Raw genomic sequence first — 19,514 nt, 5'->3', positions numbered from 1 at the left:
TAGGCTCAGTGTGGAAAATCATCCTGATTGGGCACTTGTTGAATCTCTGCCTTACATCCAAAGTGTCCTTTTCTATTTGTGTTTACCTTAAGTAAATGTTCATTCACGTGTGAGGTGAACATGATAACCACTAGAGTACAGAAACCAGGCAGTCTCCCATCCGAGTACTAACCAGGCCTGACTCTGTTTAGCTTCTGAGATCATATAAGATAGGCTGTTTTCAGATTAAAATATATTACAAGCAGCAACCTGTGTTCTACTGCAGCTTGACCACAACAAAGGTAATACAATAATAAAAACAGAAAATGCTGGAAATACTCAGCAGGTCAGGCAGCATCAGTAGAGAGAGAAACAGAGTTAACGTTTCAGGTCGATGACCCTTCGTCAGAACTGGAAAAAGTTGGAGATGTAACAGATTTTTAAGCAAGTGTAGGGGCAGGAAAAGGGGGGAGGGGAGGAAAGAACAAAAGGGAAGGTCTGTGATAGGCTGGAAGGCAGGAGGGATTAAGAGACAAAAGGGATGATGGTGCAATGCAAAAGGAGATGGTAATGGGACAAGTTAAGAAACAAAAGATGACTCTAGAGTTGTAAATAGCAATGGTAGAGTGATCGACAGCTGTCACGTGAGAGAAAAAAAAAAATTAAATTTAAAAACAAATAAAATAGGGGCAAGGTTATAGTCTGAAATTGTTGAACTCGATGTTGAGTCCAGAAGACTGTAAAGTGCCTAATTTAAAGATGAGGTGCTGTTCCTCGGGCTTACGCTGAGCTTCATTGGAACAGTGTAAGAGGCTGAGGACAGAGAGGTCAGAGTGGGAGTGAAGCGGAGAATTAGTGACAGGCGACTGGAAGCTCGGGGTCACGCTTACGGACTGAACGGAGGTGTTCCGCAAAGCAGTCACCCAATCTGCGTTTGGTCTCCTTGAGGAGACCGCATCGTGAGCAGTGAATACAGTATACTAAATTGCAAAAAGTGCAAGCAAATCGCTGTTTCACCTGGAAAGAGTGTTTGGAGCCCTGGACAGTGGGAAGGGAGGAGGTAAAAGGTCAGGTGTTGCATCTCCTGTGCTTGCATGGGAAGGTGCCATGGGAAGGGGAAGAGGTGTTGGGGATGATAGAGGAGTGGACCAGGGTGTCATGGAGGGAGCGGTCCCTTTGGAATGCTGAAAGGGGAGGGGAAGATGTGTTTGGTGGCGAGATCATGCTGGAGGTGGTGGAAATGGCGGAGGATGATCTGTTGAATGTGGAGGCTGGTGGGGTGAAAGGTGAGGACAAGGGGAACCCTATCGTGGTTCTGGGAGGGAGGGGAAGGGGTGAGAGCAGAAGTGCGGGAAATAGAACGGACACGGTCAAGGGCCATGTCAACCACGGTAGAGGGGAATCCTCAGTTGAGGAAAAAGGAAAACATATCGGAAGCACTAGTATGGAAGGTGGCATCATCAGAGCAGATGTGGCAGAGATGGAGAAACTGGGAGAATGGAATAGAGTCCTTACAGGAAGCAGGGTGGGAGGAAGTGTAGTCCAGTTAGCTGTGGGAGTCAGTGGGCTTATAGTGAACATTTGTCAATAGCCTAACCCCAGAAATGGAGTCAGAGAAGTCGAGGAAGGGAAGGGAAGAGTCAGAGAGGGAAGGGTGGAAATTGGAAGCAAAGTGAATGTAATTTTCTAGTTCAGGGCGAGAGCAGGAAACAGCACCGATACAGTCATCAATGTACTGGAAAAAGAGGTGAGGGAGGGGATCTGAGTAGGACTGGAACAAAGAATGTTCCACATATCCCACGAAAAGGCAGGCATAGCTAGGACCCATGCGGGTTCCCTTTAATTTGGAAGAATTGAGTGGTATCAAAGGAGAAGTTGTTCAATGTGAGAACAAGTTCAGCCAGGCGGAGGAGGGTAGTGGTGCATGGGGACTGGTTGGGCCTCTGTTCAAGGAAGAAGCGGAGCACCTTCAGGCCATCCTGGTGGGGGATGGAGGTGTAGAGGGATTGTACGTCCATAGTGAAAAGGAAATGTTTGGGGCCAAGAAACTGGAAACTGTTAAAGTGACGGAGGGCGTCGGAAGAGTCACAGATGAAGGTGGGAAGTGACTGCACAAGATGAGAAAAAATAGAGTCGAGATAGGAAGAGATAAGTTCCGTGGGCAAGAACAGGCTGAAACGATGGGTCTACCAGGGCAGTCCTGTTTGTGGATCTTGGAAAGGAGGTAGAAGCGGGCTGTGCGGGGTTGGGGAACTATGAGGTTGATGGCCGTGGAGGGAAGATCGCCAGAGGAGATGAGGTCAGTGACAGTCTTGGAAACAGTGGCTTGATGTTCGGTAGTGGGGTCATGGTCCAGGTGGAGGTAGGAGAAGGTGTCGGAGAGTTGGCATTCAGCTTCCGCTAGGTAGAGGTCAGTTCACCAAACAACAACAGCACCACCCTTGTCAGCAGATTTAATGACAATGTCGGGGTTGGATCTGAGAGAATGGATTGCTGCAAGTTCAGAGGGAGGTAGGTTGGAGTGAGTGAGGGGAGCGGAGAAATTGAGACGGCCGATGTCACGCCAGCAGTTTGCAATGAAAAGATCGAGAGAGGTTAAGGGGTCAGAGGGAGGGGTCCAGGTAGAACGAAAATTCTGAAAGCGGGAGAAAGGGTCGACTGTATGGGGGGAAGACTCCTGGCCAAAGAAGTGGGCACGGAGACGAAGGCGGCGGAAAAAGAGCTCAGCATCGTGCCGAGCTCAAAATTCATTGAGGTGGGGGCGTAAGGGGATGAAGCTCAGGCCTTTACTAAGGACTGATCGTTCGGGGTCAGAGAGTGGAAGGTCAGAGGGGATAGTGAAAACACAGCAGGGGTGAGATTTGAAGAAGGGATGGGGTCAGAGGAAAGTGAAGAGGAAGAAGGTTCCGGAGGGGCGTTGGTGTCCAAGAGTTGATGAAGCTTGCGATCTTTGACACCTGAAAGGAACAAAAAAAAGTTTTTTGTTAAAGCGCCAGATGAGGCGAAGAATGAAATGGAACTGCGGACCAGGACAGCTTTGAGATAGAGTGAGTCGGTGCTGCTGAAGAGAGAGGTCAAGAACGTGCATGTGGCGGCACATGGCGTTGAGCGTGGATCTCAGGATACAGCAAGAACAGTGGTTCAAGGAACACTGAATATCTTGGAGATATCTGTAATCCTGGGTGGATCCAAAACATGAAGGGTGGAATTTCAGTTGGAATCCACGTGAAATAAGTCGGAGTCGGAGACAGTTGCTGAGGAAAGAGATGTGGCTGTGAAAGCGAGTTTTGGTAGATACCTGATCAAACACAAGAAGGGAAACAGAAAGTAATGAAGATGAACAAGGTAAAAGAGACAAACAGAATAATACAATGACTGTCTGGAGCACCCCAGCCTCCTCTATTTGGTTTCTTTATGATGAAGCACTAGTCAGAGATGTATAAACAATTTGAATTTCGAGTCCTCTTTAAAAGTACAGACCATTCAGTAATTGGGCATTGCACCTTATTTTGGTTCTTGACAGTGAAATAGTGCCATCTGCTGGCACTCCTGTGTAACACCATAGAATGACAAGCATCTTTGAGATTGTGCAAGCTCGCACTGCCAACATTGGAAGCCTAGCCTGACTGCAACACCTATCAGAAATTCGGGGCATGCTTGTACCATCCTGACTGCACCCACCCCTTTGTCCTGCCTCCACATCCTCCCCGCCCTCCCACTCAAAGAGGGCAGAATAAATATGTTAGCACTATAAAATGGGACCACTCCCAACAATTTAAACAAAGGAAAAGCCACTGGTTGAAAAATAGTGTGCCGCACATGCTTGAATTGCCAATAACTGTTGCCAGCAGGTAAGGTTCACCATCAGTAGCATGGGCTCTAAAAATTACTCCTCCCCTCATGAATGGAGCAACCTTCCTTTTTTTAAAGTGAGAAGCATGCTGTCTATTTTCCCCCAGATTTTACTTGAAATGCAGAATAGAACAGCTTTCACTAAAGTAGAACTCATCTTGAATTTTGTCACTTGTTCTGATGAGGTGACTCACCCTCAGTGAGAGTGCTGGTCACTGGCAAAATAATGGAACTGATCATTCGGAACAAGCTTGAAGATTGCCTGTATGAAAATAACCTATTAAGTGGCAGCCAACACAGTTTCAGAAGGAGAAAAGGAAGTGAAATCATAAGTGGGTGTTGGAAAGCCCTACGGTGTGATGCACCGAGACTTTGATCAAGAAGTTCCGTGTGAAAGCCTGCAACACAAGTTTAAGGCAGTCCTGTTTGTGCCATGAGAGGCCATTCTGATCAGTCACTGGGCTGCAGGACACTAATTTTACCAGGGTCTGGGCTTGGGGGGGACTGTGTGGGGTGGGGGGGGGGGCGGTAGGTGGGGTGCAGAGATAGCTTTAACCAGGCACTTGGTCAAGGAAATTGGGACACCCGAACCAAGCATTGGTACACAGGGCGTACTCAGCGGGCACCAACCCTAAAGTGAATCATGGCACCATGCAGCTAACTAAAGTCAAGCTTATCTGAAGGTAGAATGGAGGATGATCAGACATTGCGGAGAGCTGCCACATTTATCCTGCTTTAAGTACAACACATGCAGAGCCAAATTTGTGAAAGCTCAAAACAACTACTCAATCCGTTCAGAATGTAGCACGTTTAGAATAGAATTATTTCCAAATTCGGTCAGTAGTGTGTGAAAAACATTCGATTTTCAGATATCACCATCCTGAAAAATGTTTTTCAAGGATTGCTCCCAAGATTACAGAAAATACCACTCGACAACATTCTTTTCCATCTAATAGCTTGTGTATACCAAAGAAAAAGTTTACAGAAAATTAATTTCTTGACACTAATCTTTCTCATGCGCCTTCCCCAGGAGGTACCCCACTGTACACCAGGGCAATAAATGGGAGTCACAGGGGAAATTAGCAGATTAGAAGAGGACAAAATAATTGCATGCTACCTGGCATGCTATCAGTTTTTACTTCTCATTTTTAGCACAGAAGTTTAGACCAAGTTGTTTATCTGTTTATTCAGTCCAGCTGCTCGAAGCAGAATGAAAGCCTCGGTGACAAAAGCAGGTCTGTCAAAGTTCCTGGCAAAGATTGCCTAACGTCTTGAGGTTAGATTCCTTGGTACAGACTGGAAACCTCAACATATTTCACACTCACACAGTAGCCATCAGACGCAGAACTGAAAAACAGCCATTCAGTTCTGCTGCTCTTGAAATTGGTATAGCATGACAGGTCTGGAACCGAGGACCTTAAAACTACCAAAAACAGCCAGCACTTATACACAGTCCAAAAAAATATATACTTAGGATATATGCTAGTCTATATGAGTAAGTCACAGATTAAGCCTGGAGCTGGAAATGCGCCGGAATGTGTGGGCCCCCTTCCTGTGTACTCAGTCTACTCAACTATCCCATTCTCCAGTGCTCCACCTCATCTCAGGAAGTCCAAAAGTTACACAGAACTGCTTTACTTGCCCAAACACCACAGTAAACTTCAAACAGTTTCTCTGGCACTGACTCCCAGTAACCACAGTACCCCGATCTCATCTCTTGTTGGGCCTGCTGCCAAATGGAGACCTCAACCCTCGTGTAGCTGTGAATGTCTTATGACTTTATGGGTACCTTGATTTAACCAGGTATTTGAACTTCACAGGCAACAATAAAATCCTTTAAAAAAACATTTTACAAGATTAGAATTTTCCATTTCTACAGACCATTTTTGCAGCAGGAATCTGATGCTCATGACTTCATTTTTGCTGTATTCAATATTACATATCAGAGAAGTATATGACAATTGGTCCACTCCATTCCTGTTTGTGAAGCACCTTTTAAAAAGTAAAAGTGGCCAATCTTTGAAGGTTCCACTGTGTAACTGCAGCCTGTGTAACTGAACAACTAGTTCCCTTCATTTGGAAGGGACGTTTTTATTGCTGAACTTAAATTAAATGGATGAATATAGTTTCTTCAGGGCTCTGAAATACTTTTCTTTAACACTACACTTGACTTTGGAACTGTGAGAGTTTTTTTTGTATCTTACATTTGCATCAAAAATATAAATAGATTTCCTTTGTCCCACCAATTTTCTCTTCTCCTCTCCTGAAATTGGTGGCTGATGTTGGAGTCAGGCTGTACAGGTACTGGCAGCCCTCTGGTACCTTGCTCAAGTGCCCATCCTTTACATGAGCTTAGACATGGAAAGTTGGCAATTGAACTATCTAAGAGGCATCTGAGGACACTGAACTTCTCAACACTGTGTTCTAATGAAGACCCATTGCCTTAGAATTTAGTGTATTGATCAAACCAAAGTAAAGATGCACCGCTATTTTTACAGCTGCTTTCTGAAGATTGCAAGTCCCATTCAAGATTTTCGCATTGGAAAAGGGCTCAAGTAGATAAAACAATAACCTGGCAAATCACCTCAAGGACAAATATAAACAAAGGCTGCAGTTACATTGCAGCTCCCCAATGCATTCGGTAGAGTGTGGTGCATAACCACCAGACGGAAGTTATACTGCTAGCTGTACATCCATCCAGGTCACAGTAACCACAGCCACAAAGGAGCTCTGTACGTACGTGCTTGAAGATATGCCCAGAGCTCTTCTCCTCAGGTGCCTAATGTTTAATTTTAGGGAAGCAAGGTGAGAGATTCCATTCTCTCATAACATTAAAACTATTCCATACAAAGTTTAAAAACCTAACAAACTGTCAGACACCTATGTGGCTTCAAACTGGGCTGGGGTTATACGCACCTGGTGCAAACTCAGCGCAGTGTCAGAGGGCCTCACAGAGAGGGAAGATACTGCTTGGCTTCAGTGTGTTCAGGCATCAGTTTAGGATCAGGCTTGTGAGTTATACTATCACTTTTGCTTCAATGTGTACCCCAAACCATTTCACACTGACATGAAAGTAGCAGTAGAACTGCAGCCCAAATGAAACTATACATCATTCCCTATAGTCACAATTAGCTTTGCATAATTTATAAAAAAGAATGTCGTGCATTTTATAATGCAGAAATACCATTCCAACCTGTTATAATGCAGAAATTCCATTCCAACCTGTTATAATGCAGAAATACCATTCCAACCGGTCAAAGGCTAATGTCAACAAATTCCATTTGTATTGTTGTGATAATCCTCTGCAACAGATTAACCTGCCAGCATGTTAGTCACAAAAGCAAAACACTGCGGATGCTGGAAATCAGAAATAAAAACAGAAAATGCTGGAAACACTCAGCAGGTCAGGCAGCATCTGTGGAGAGAGAAACAGAGTTAACGTTTCAGGTCGATGACCTTTCAGCAGAACTGGAAGATGTTAGAGGAGAACAACTTTTAAGCAAGTGTAGATCAAGGGAAAAGGGGGCAGGAATAGAACAAAAGGGAAATAAAAATAGAAAATGCTGGAAACGCTCAGCAAGTCAGGCAGCATCTGTGGAGAGAGAAACAAAAGGGAGAGGTCTGTGATAGAGAGGAGAGCGGGAGTGATGAAATGACAAAAGTGATGATGGTGCAAGGCAAAGGAGCTGATAATTTCAAATATTGCCAACCCATCCACCACCTTAAACATTCACTCCCTCTTCCACCGGCATACCGTGACTGCAGTGTGGACCATCTACAAGATGCACTACAGCAACTCACCAAGGCTTCTTCGGCAGCACCTCCCAAACCCGCAACCTCTTCCACCTAGAAGGACAAGGGCAGCAGGCGCATGGGAATACCACCACAGCCAAGTTCCCCTCCAAGTCACACACCATCCTGACTTGGAAGTATATCGCCGATCCTTCAGTGTCACTGGGTCAAAATCCTGGCACTCCCTACCTAACAGCACTGTGGGAGTACCTTCACCACACGGCCTGCAGCAGTTCAAGAAGGTGGCTCACCACCACCTTCTCAAGGGCAATTAGGGATGGGCAATAAATGCTGGCCTTGCCAGAGACACCCACATCCCATAAAGGAATAAAAAAAATATAGAAACAAAAGATGTAAAGAAGAGGTGTAAATGGTTACAGCAGAATAGCAGAGGAGGAGGGAACACATGGAAAATCTGGCAAAGAGCAGGCTCCCATGGCTCAGGAACGGTTGCGTTTAGTTCCAACACCAGATTTCTGATTGGTCACCTTGGAGGACAAGGCCTGACTTCTGATTGGTCCCCTTGGAGGTCAAGACACACCCAGCAGTTTATCTGGAATGTGTAATTAGATCCTGCTTCCCTAAGTAATCAAGTGCTTTGCAAAGTGTAATTCGGCTCCAGGATACCGCATGCATGCACAGAAGGCCGCAAAGGTGCTCGTACAGATAATCACAGTGCTCAGGGATATGGCAGAAGAAAGGCAGATAAACCCCAAGGGTGCGGACCACCCTGCCGGCCATGTACCGATACGGGATCCCCATTGTAAGTACCAGCCCAGACCTCCGATACTTCCAGTGGCTCTGGTGCAGCCATCCTCCATTACCAGCACCTGCTGTCTGAGAGAAAATGGGAGCGTTGGTTAAGGTATAGCATATTAGTCACTTCCCTTGCAAAAATCTTTCCCTGGCTATGGTTTCTCTCTCCTCTCCTTTGTCCAATGCCCGCCCCCGCAGAACAACCAGGTAAATCATGTGTAACTTGCAGATACAGCAACATTGGTTGTTTTAACTGTGTAACAGGTATAATACATTCAACTTTCAAACTACTGATGTACAGCTACTGCCAAATTAACCTGTTATAGGACGTAGTGATTTTCCAACATAGCTTATTGGTTCCCAGAATGCATAGAGCAGTGCGAAAAAACAGAAACTTCACATTGGAAATCATGCAATTCCCACGTCATTGGCAATATCAAGTCAACTCTCCAAGTGTCCATTTTGCTCTTCAAGCTGTCTGCTGCTAAGATGTAAAATTGAATTATCACACTGTTTGTATTCAAAGTAAATGAATCAAAATAGTTTGAAGTGTCTGGAGGCAGCTTGTGGAATGGTGTGCCAGGTACTTTCAGCCATTCAAAGACTTGAAGCATGACTACTACATTCTGCCTAAAGTGAACAGACGTCGAGTTGTTTTTTCAGCAGGTTTCACCAATGTCAATTGATATCGACATGAATAAAAACTCCACTGCTGAAGTAACCACTTCTGCTCTCAGAAACACAAGAACAGAAAGGAGTGGAATCAAACACCTCCTGGTGAGTGTGCAGCCCATTAATCAGTGAGGGAAATCAGTGTAAGAAGCCCCCGAGAGAGAGAGAGAGCTTAAGTTTGAAACTGTCACCACATGTTACTTTGTTAATCTGTGTAACAAATTTTCTCTCACTCAGGAATATTCTTTCCAAGATTCAGATAGGAGCTGGGAGGCTAAAAGGCACAAACTGTTGTGATCAATCAATGCTGCAATTCGATCTTAGCACTCAAGCGCAGTAGTTGATTTCCTATTGATCGCTACATTTAATTAATTAAAAAGGGCCTTGCTAGATTGCAACTGGACTATGTGCCCTAATTAATCCATCGCCTGTACTTTGTGATTTTCTGCTGCTGCTAATCCTGTGTTCAGTTATCGAAATTCCCATTAATTATCACATCACCACTAAACTAACTTTCTACCTTCCAATTTGATAATGGTATCCATGTTTTGTGAGAATTTACATTTATAAATTCTGTCTACTTTAAGATTATACAATATAACATCCCAAATATCTTCAGTAACTGAGAACAGTTTTCTTTCCCAATGGTTGAAATTTGACAGGGTGGGTGGGGGGCACCAGGATGTAGCATTAGAGAGGAGATACCAGGTGCACAGAAGACTGGGAGTGATAAACAGCATTAGAATAGAATAGTTCAGAAATAGGAGGGATCAGACAGGGGGAAAATGTGAAACAGACTAAGATGGGTTTAGAGTGCATGTGCGTAAATGCCTGGAGCATGGTATCAATGTGAAGGGCAAGGAGGGGGAGGAATGCAAGAGAACTTTCTTGATCAGCATGTTTCCAGGCCAATGAGGAAGGAAGCAGTGCTGGATCTAGTTCTGGGGAGATAAGTGGGGCAAGTGGAGCAAGTTTCAGTGGGTGTGCATTTGAGAAATAGTGATCACAATATTGTTAAGTTTAGAGCAGTTACGGAAAAGAACGAGGAAAAATAAAATGTGATGGAGGCGGGCTAATATTAGTGAGTTAAAAAGGGATCTGGCCCAGGTAGATTGGAATCAAAAATTGGCAGGTAAAACAGTAAATGAGCAATGCAAGGCCTTCACAGAGGAGATAGTTTGGGCACAGACTAGACACATTCCCACGAGGGGTAAAGGAAGGGTATCCAAAGCTACAACTCCCTGGATGACTAAAGATATAGAAATTAAAATAAAACATAAAAAGGAGCCTTATGATAAATGTCAGGTTCATAATTCAGTAGAGAACCAAACTGAATACAAAAAGTATAGATTTTTTTAAATTCGCTTATGGGATCTGGGCGTCGCTGGCAAGACCAGCATTTATTGCCCATCCCTAGTTGCCCTTGAGAAGGTGGTGGTGAGCCGCCTTCTTGAACCGCTGCAGTCCATGTGGTGAAGGTACAGTGCTATTAGGTAGGGAGTTCCTGGATTTTGACCCAGCGATGATGAAGGATCGGCAATATACTTCTAAGTCAGGATGGTGTGTGACTTGGAGGGGAACTTGGAGGTGGTGGTGTTCCCATGCACCTGCTGCCCTTGTCCTTCTAGGTGGAAGAGGTCGGGGGTTTGGGAGGTGCTGCCGAAGAAGCCTTGGCGAGTTGCTGCAGTGCATCTTGTAGATGGTACACACTGCAGCCACGGTACACCTGTGGTGGAGGGAGTGAATGTTTAAGGTGGTGGATGGGATGCCAATCAAGTGGGCTGTTTTGTACTGGATGGTGTCAAGCTTCTTGTGTGTTGTTGGAGCTGCACTCATCCAGGCAAGTGGAGAGTATTCCATCACACTCCTTACTTGTGCCTTGTAGATGGTGGAAAGGCTTTGGGGAGTCAGGAGGTGAGACACTCGCCACAGAATACCTAGCCTCTGACCTGCTCTTGTTGCCACAGTATTTATGTGGCTGGTCCAGTTAAGTTTCTGGTTAACGGTGACCTCCAGGATGTTGATAGTGGGGAATTTGGTGATGGTAATGCCATTGAATGTCAAGGGGTGGTGTTTAGACTCTCGCTTGTTTGGAGATAGTCATTGCCTGAAGACCTGAAAAAGGAAATAAGAGGGGCAAGGAGAGAGTTTATGAGAATCGATTCATGGGTAATATAAAAGTAACCCAAAAGTCTTTTATAAACATATAAATAGTAAAAGGGTAGTCAAAGGAAGGGTGGTGCCGATTAGAGACCAAAAAGAAGATCTTCTTGTGGAGGCATGGCTAAGTATTAAATGAGTGCTTTGCATCTCTCTTCACTAGGGAAAAGGATGCTGCCAATGTAGCAGTAAAGGAGGAGGCAGTAGTGATATTGGATAGGATAAAAATAGATAAGGAGGAGGTACTTAAGAGGTTGGCAGTGCTCAAAGTAGAAAAGTCACCCGGTCTGGATGGGATGCATCCTTGGTTGCTGAGGGATGTAAGGGTGGAAATTATGGAGGCTCTGGCCACAATCTTTCAATCCTCCTTCGATATGGGAGTGGTGCCAGAGGACTGGAGGACTGAAAATGTTACACACCTGTTCAAAAAAAGGGAGAGAAATCAACCCGGCAACTACAGACCAGTCAGCCTAACATGGGTGGCGGGGGAACTTTTAGGGACATTAATCCAGAACAAAATTAATTGGCACTTAGAAAAATATGGGTTCATAAATGAAACCCAGCACGGATTTGTTAAAGACAAATCGTGTTTGACTAACTTGATTGAGTTCTTTGATGAAGTAATGGAGAGGATTAATGAGGGTACTGCGTTGATGTTGTGTATATGGTACTTTCAAAAGGCGTTTGATAACGTACTACCTAATAGACTTAATAGGAAAATTGAAACCCATGGGATTAAAGAGCTGCGTGGATACGAAATTGGCGAAGGGACAGAAAGCAGAGAGTAGTGGTGAACAGTTGCTTTTCAGACTGGAGGGAAGTGTGCAGTGATGTCTCCCAGGGTTGGTGTTGGGGCCACTGCTCTTTTTGATATATATCTTAATGACCCAAACTTGGGTATATAGGGCATACTTTCAAAGTTTGCAGATGCCATGAAACTTGGAAATGTAGTGAACATTGAGGAGGATATTAACAGACTTCAAGAGGACATAGACAGACTGGTGAAATGAGCAGACATATGGCAAATGAAAGTTAATGCAGAGAAGTGTGAAATGATTCATTTTGGTGGGAAGAATGTGGAGAGGCAATATAAACTAAATAGTACAATCTTAAAGGGGGTGCAGGAACAGAGAGACCTGGGGGTATAATTGCACAAATGTTTTAAGGTGGCAGGACATGCTGAGAATGCTGTTAAAAAAGCATACAGGATCTTTGGGTTTATAAATAGAAGCATAGAGTACAAAAGCAAGGAAGTTATGCTAAACCTTTATAAAACACTGGTTATGCCTCAGCTGGAGTATTGTGGCCAATTTTGGGCTCCACGCTTTAGGAAGGATGTCCAAGCCTTAGAGAGTGCAGAGGAGATTTACTAGAATGGTACCAGGGAGGAAAGATTTCTGTTACGTGGTGGGACTAGAGAAACTGGGGTTGTTCTCCTTAGAGCAGAGAAGATTAAGGGGAGATTTGAGAGAGCTGTTCAAAATCTTGTAGGGGTTTTATAGAGTAAATAAGGAGAAACTGTTTCCAATGACAGAAGGGCCGATAACTAGAGGATAGAGATTTAAGGTAATTGGCAAAAGAACCAGAGGTGACATGAGGAACAAAATTTTTATGCAGCCAGTTATCATGATCTGGAATGCATTGTCTCAAAGGGCGGTGGAAACAGATTCAATAATAACTTTCAAAAGGGAATTGGATAAATACTTGAAAAGGAAAAGTTTGCTGGGCTATGGGGAAAGAGCAGGGGAGTGGGACTAATTGGACAGCTCTTTCAAAGAGCCGATATAGAGCCAAATAGCTTCCTTCTGTGCTGTATCATTCTATGATTCTATAAACTGCTTCTCCATACCCTGTTAATGGCCCAGGCCAGTATCTGGGCATTGCACATGCACTGTTAATGGGCCAGGCAAGAGCAGACAGTATCTGGGCATTATACGTGTCACATTAAATGACGAGCAAACAGTAGCTGGGTATTGCACAGTTCCACCTAAAAACAAATTTGCATCAATCACTAGGTGAATTTTTTTTAAGTGCCAGCTATGGCAAACTATACTGCATGCATTAATCCCATTTGTTGGCCAACAAAAATGTAAGAAGAGGGTGCACTTCATTTAAAAGAGAGTGAAAATTCAGATTTGTTTTACGCCTTTAATTACATCCTAGCAGAAATATACTGGAGGAAGGAGAAGTAACAAGCTCCCTCCAACTAAAATAAGTACACTTATCCCTCCATCTCCAGCCTTCACAGCTTTCCTTCTTTGTGGTTTTCTGCTGCAGCTAATCCTTCGTGACTAGTTTCACCCCTTCCTCAGCTATACCAAAAGCTGTATTCTGTTCCTATTTGGCAATCATTCCCTTGGCTTGGATTAAAGGTTTGAGAGTGAAAGTTTAATTTAGGATAGTTTGAAAAAATTCTAAATTGTTGTGCAACTTGCAAAACATTTCCTCAGCGCTGCTTCAGGTCTGTCTCTAAGTGTGTAGCTCTGGTTTATCCTTTGCATTTATTTGGTATTCTGTGAATGGTCTATACATAAAACAAGTGGAATGCGTTTTTAAAATGTTTATAAAATATCAAATAATCTTTTAAGACATCTACAGTATTGAAAGTACCTAAGCACTTTTATCGTACACATTTTATCTAAAGTTATTGAATTCATTCCCCCCCACCTCCCCACACACACACTTTCACAGATGATGACCTAAAAATAAAAGGAAAATTCTTATTCAGATTAAAGATTAAAATGTATTTGCTGTAAGTGGTTAAATCATTAAAAAAATTAACTATAAGATTTCTAGCTGTGGAATTAGTGACTGCCCATGTATAAACAGCTAAAAGTACATACACACACACAAACCCTGCTCTCTGAAAGCCAGTCCCAATAGCTAGCACTCAGCCCTATTGCTGGATTTCAGGTACATCTGCTGTAGCAAGCCTTCTGTTGCCTGGAAAATTATTTTCATTTTTGCACCCACTTCTATAATTTTATAATTTTCTGTATTAAATCAAACACATGTTTTGATATATTATATATTATACATATAAACACAAACATACTAGAGCAGGTAATATAGGAACATCAATCAATGCACCATTATCTATAAAGAGAAGTGAAGGATGGTGACTCCATGAAGTAATTTGAATCCCCTGAATGGATCAATGTACCTGAAATGGAATAGTAATCCTACCTGTTAATGCTATAAGAATGGTGGTCCCAAAAATTGTCCATGGAAGCAGGTTCCAACGTCTGCACTGAGCCATTTTGTTTGTGAGACTGGAACTATCTGATGTCTTGTGTGGTCTGCGAAGAAAAAAAAGGTCTGGGAGATGCTTACTTCTGAACACACACAAGGGAGGCTTTCTACTGCACCTAAAAGAGCAGCGAGCATCTAACCCTGTCGCCCTAACTGGAGCCAACACCTACCTCCCACATACTAGACAAATATGTTGATATATGAAGTGAAAGGAAATTATGACATGCTATTTGGTGAATTTCCTACAAAGACATAAAATCATATCCTCTAAAATGTTGTAGGTGAGATTTTATACAGGATAATGCTGAATTACAAATAGTGGATTATTTTATTTTACTACATCCCTGTACACAATACCTTTATAATGTACAGTAAGTAGTAATGCTGCTTGCCTTTCATTACTGTCAGCAGTTATGCCCTGTGCCCCACGGCTTTGCAACACTGTCTGAGGTATACACTTGACAGAAGTACTTTACAACAAAACTGTTCTTTCTATATCTTCCTTTCTCTTAAAATCGAGAATACTTAACATTTAGAGTCTCCTTCTCCTTTCATGTATCCCAATAACCCTACCTATAATTGAATGCTTAAAGCTGTTTCCTAAAATAAATTGAGGAACCATATTATTTACATTATCTAAGTTGTATCTTGGAGAGGCTCTATTAAGGGCTCATATGCAGAGACTATTTTGCTGACTGACATCACATGAGCTTCGCCAGCGCTCCTCAGTGTTAGCACCTTAAGAGAGGTGTGAAGTGCCTGATTTAGCGCTCCAATCACCTCCAGGGGCGATAGAAGCCAAGTTTGCAGTCGGAGGCGATAATTAGTGCCAGGCGCTAAACTTTGCGCCCGGCCGATAATTGCACCCCAAACGGGGCGATACCGAATTTCTCCCCCTTAGTTCCTAGTCTTAGCTTTGGGGGGTTTTTTATTCTCAAATTGTTGGGATGATTAAGTCTCAAGGAAAAAAATATATAATTGAATGTTTAGGTTTTGCTTTCCACATTTTCATTTTAGTATTTGCAGGATTATTGTTCAAAATTTATGTTTCAATATTCCCTAATTGTTTTCACTTCTCACACAACGCAGAAGGCCACAAGAAAGAGAGAGAAGAAATAAACTAGTGCTTGAATTATGATTTTTTCTGTTTCAATTTCCAATACCTGTTCCAAAAGTTGTGGGCTACTGATCAGTGTTGTTTTGAGTCCTAGAAACAGTTCTAGTCTGTTCACTTGATCATGAATTTTAGGTCTTTATAAAAATGTGGTTGCTGAAAATACAATCATTTTAGTATTTTCCTCATTTTAATTGACTATAACACTGACATAAATGGTACAAATGCTGCTTTATCATATTTTTCCCAAACAAGACATGGAACTGTTATCTGAGATAGAAAGCCCCAGTTCACTTTAACAATACAAGTGGCCATATTTTGGAATTGTTAAATTAGTAACATGCCAAACAAATCACCAGTAATTCACTCAGCCTCTGTTACAGCTCTATATTATGCAAATTGCCTTTTGCCTCCATTTTAATGGGACATTAGATGGTAAAACAGTGGGATTAATATTACCTTTAAAATGCAGAAAGCAGCATACCATCTGAGGCCAACAATTTTAATGCAGCCAACAGCGATCCAATTATGTACTTAATTTGCTGGTGATGGTACTCAAGAAACTTCATAGGTATATAATAATAAACAACTTTGCAGATCCAGGTCACTTTGTACAATAAGTATAAAACACAAAAAGAGAGAAACAAGAGCATCAACTCACTCAGAAAATTAGGGATTTTTGAAAATGCAGTGCAAGAAGGAAGCAATCTCAACACCTCCAATTTTTGATCTTAGCTCCGAAAATCAAGAAGTAGAATCAGTTTGGGTGGAGCTAAGAAACAGCAAGGGGCAGAAAACATTGGTGGGAGTTGTTTATAGGCCCCCAAACAGTAGCTGTAATGTAGGGCAGAGTATAAATCAGGAAATTAGAGGTGCATGCAACAAGGGTAATATAGTAATCATGGGAGACTTTAATCTACATACAGACTGGGCAAACCAAATTTGCAGTAATAGTGTGGAGGGCGAATTCATGGAATGTATGCAAGATAGTTTTCTAGATCAGTATGTTGAGGAACCAACTAGGGAACTGGCTATTTTAGATCTAGTATTCTGCAATGAGAAAGGGTTAAGTAATAACCTTGTAGTAAAGGGGCCTTTGAGGAAGAGTGACCATAATATGATAGAATTTTATATTGAGTTTGAAAGTGATTTAGTTAAATCCAAAACTAGGGTCTTAAATCTAAACAAAGCAAACTATGTAGGTATGAGGAGCGAGTTGGCTAAGGTAGATTGGGAAACTACATTAAAAGGTATGATGGTAGACAAGCAATGGCTAGCATTTAAAGAATTAATACATAATTTACAACAAATATACATTCCTTTAAGGCACAAAAACCCCACAGGAAAAGTGGCCCAACCGTGACTAACAAGAGAAGTTATAGTATTAGATCAAAGGAAGAGGCTTATAGTGTTGCCAAAAAGAGTAGTAAGCCTGAGGATTGGGGGGATTTTAGAATGCAGCAAAGGAGGACCAAGAAATGAATAAAGAAAGAGCAAAGAGAATATGAGAGTAAACTAACAAGAGACACAAAAACAGACTGTAAAAGCTTCTATAGGTATGTAAAAAGGAAAAGATTAGCTAAAGTAAATGTGGGTCCCTTACAGGCCGAGACAAGAGAAATTATAATGGGGAATAAGGAAATGGCAGAGAAATTAAACAAATACTTTGGGCTCGATTTTCCAAGCCCCGATGAGGCGGGGTTGGAGATGGGAGTGGTGGGAAAATTGCAGAATCGGGGGGCAGGAACCCATCCCACCCCCAACTCGCCTCCATGCCAATGTCCCAGGAGGCGGGTACCCGACCTGTGCTGGGAGCCGCCTCCCTGAGGCGGGAAGGGGATTAGTGCCAATTAACTGCCTGTTAACAGGTAGTTAACAGGCAGTTTTTTGCCTAATCCCTATTTTTAGCCCTGAAGTGTGGGCTGTCCAACGGCTCCAAACCACGCCAAGTTAGCAAGGCGGGCCGTCGGTCTGCAAGGATTGGAGGGGTTGAGATGTCCATTGTGCAGGTGAGTGATTGGTACATGTGTGCAGAGGTAAGTGTGTGAGGTAAGTGTAAAGTGTTTTAATAAGTTTTACTTACCTTTACTTTCTCCTGCAGGCTTCCTCCCTTCAGGTCTCAGGAGTCCCTCAGCTCACCGGCACAGAAAGCAGAATGGCCGCTGAACTGTCAAAAGCTGCAGCCTCTGCTTTCTGGTCTGGAGAGATCTCTAACTGAGCCTGAGTAGAAGGACTCAAGTTAGAAGACAGATTGTCAGCGTTTGACAGCTTCACAGAGCTGTCAAATGCTGATTTTTCATCTGTCAAATCAAATCAAAATCAAATCAACTTTTATTGTCATTGTTAGTGCACAAGTGCAGTACAACGAAATGTAGGCTTGCGGCTCCCGAGAGTGTACATTTGGATTAAGACATTTAAACATTCAACATACATTTGGCTTGTAGTATATTAACATAAACATAACCATAATAAAGTGCATTGGCAGATGTGCAGGCTTTAGAGTTTATTTGTGGAGTTCAGTAGGATGACAGCCCTGGGAAAGAAACTGTTCCTAAATCTGGTCGTACGGGTGCGAATGCATCTGTAGTGTCTCCCAGATGGCAGGAGGGCGAACAGACTGTGGCTGGGGTGGGTAGGGTCTTTGATGATGGACCGTGACCTCTGTAGACAGCGTTTCTGGTATATGTGCTCTATGGTCGGTAGCCGGGTGCCGGTAATGCGTTGGACAGTTTTGACTACCCGCTGCAGGGCTTTCCAGTCATAGTAGCTACAGCTGCCATACCATACTGTGATACAGTTTGTCAGGATGCTCTCTATAGTGCAGTGGTAAAAGTTAGAGAGGATCAGGGGTGACAGGTTACATCCCTTCAGCCTCTTTAGGAAATATAGGCGTTGCTGGGCCTTCTTCACCAGAGAGGAGGTATTGAGGGACCAGGAGAGGTCTTCCGTGATGTGGACTCCGAGGAACTTAAAGCTGTCCACCCTTTCCACCACAGCCCCATTGATGTGGATGGGGCTGTGACTTCCGCCTTTGGACTTCCTGAAGTCCACAATGATTTCTTTGGTTTTCTTGATGTTAAGGGCCAGGTTGTTATCGGCACACCACTTCACGAGATGCTGGACCTCCTCCCTGTAGGCTGACTCATCATTGTTGGTGATCTGGCCTACTACCGTGGTGTCATCCGCAAACTTGATGATGGTGTTGGAACCATTAACAGCCACACAGTCGTGGGTGAAGAGGGAGTAGAGGAGGGGGCTCAGCACACATCCTTGTGGGGCCCCCGTGTTCAGGGTCAGGGGGGGGGAGAGGTGTGGTTACCTAATTTGACAGACTGGGGTCTGTTTGTTAGGAAGTCCAGGGTCCAGTTGCAGAGGGAAGTGTTCAGGCCAAGAGTTTGGTGGCCAGCTTGTTGGGGACGATAGTGTTGAATGCTGAGCTGTAGTCTATGAACAGCATTCTGATGTAGGTCTCCTTACCATCTAGGTGATTCAGTGCCGAGTGTAGAGCAGTTGTGATTGCATCCTCCGTTGATCTGTTTGCACGATAGGCAAACTGGTGTTGGTCAAGAGAGGCAGGAACACTGGCTTTGATGTGGGCTAAGACCAGTCTCTCGAAACACTTCATTATGATGGGTGTGAGTGCGACAGGTCGATAGTCGTTCAAGCACGTCACAGCCGTTTGCTTTGGCACAGGAATAATGGTAGCGGTCTTGGAGCATGTAGGGACTACTGCCTGGGCCAATGACAGATTGAAGATGGCGGTGAAGACATCAGCCAGCTGATCGGCACATTCCTTGAGCACCCGTCCGGGGATGCTATCCGGTCCAGCAGCCTTTCGTGTGTTCACTCTGCGTAGAACACCCCTTACGTCGGAGGTCGACAGAGTGAGCACCTGATCTTCCGGGGGTGGCAGTGCTTTGGTAGACGGCTCCCTGTT

The 19,514-nt window shown here is 43.6% G+C and overlaps 1 protein-coding gene across 1 annotated transcript in view; it reads right to left on the bottom strand.

Annotated features, from left to right (window-relative positions):
- Window positions 1-14,497, bottom strand: part of snorc (secondary ossification center associated regulator of chondrocyte maturation) — a 42,271-nt gene extending 27,774 nt beyond the window's left edge. Inside the window, exon 1 of the mRNA XM_085989467.1 lies at window positions 14,398-14,497. Within this exon, the coding sequence (XP_085845593.1) occupies window positions 14,398-14,470 (73 nt within the window). The 5' untranslated portion in view covers window positions 14,471-14,497. The remainder of the gene's footprint in view (window positions 1-14,397) is intronic.
- Between the last annotated feature and the right edge of the window lie 5,017 nt (window positions 14,498-19,514).

This window comes from Somniosus microcephalus, chromosome 6 (assembly GCF_052327205.1).
Source record: "Somniosus microcephalus isolate GS21.2 chromosome 6, FLI_Smic_1.0, whole genome shotgun sequence".
Lineage (NCBI taxonomy): Eukaryota > Metazoa > Chordata > Chondrichthyes > Squaliformes > Somniosidae > Somniosus > Somniosus microcephalus.
The sequence above is the reverse complement of the archived record's forward strand: the minus strand, read 5'-3'. Positions and strand labels throughout refer to the sequence as shown.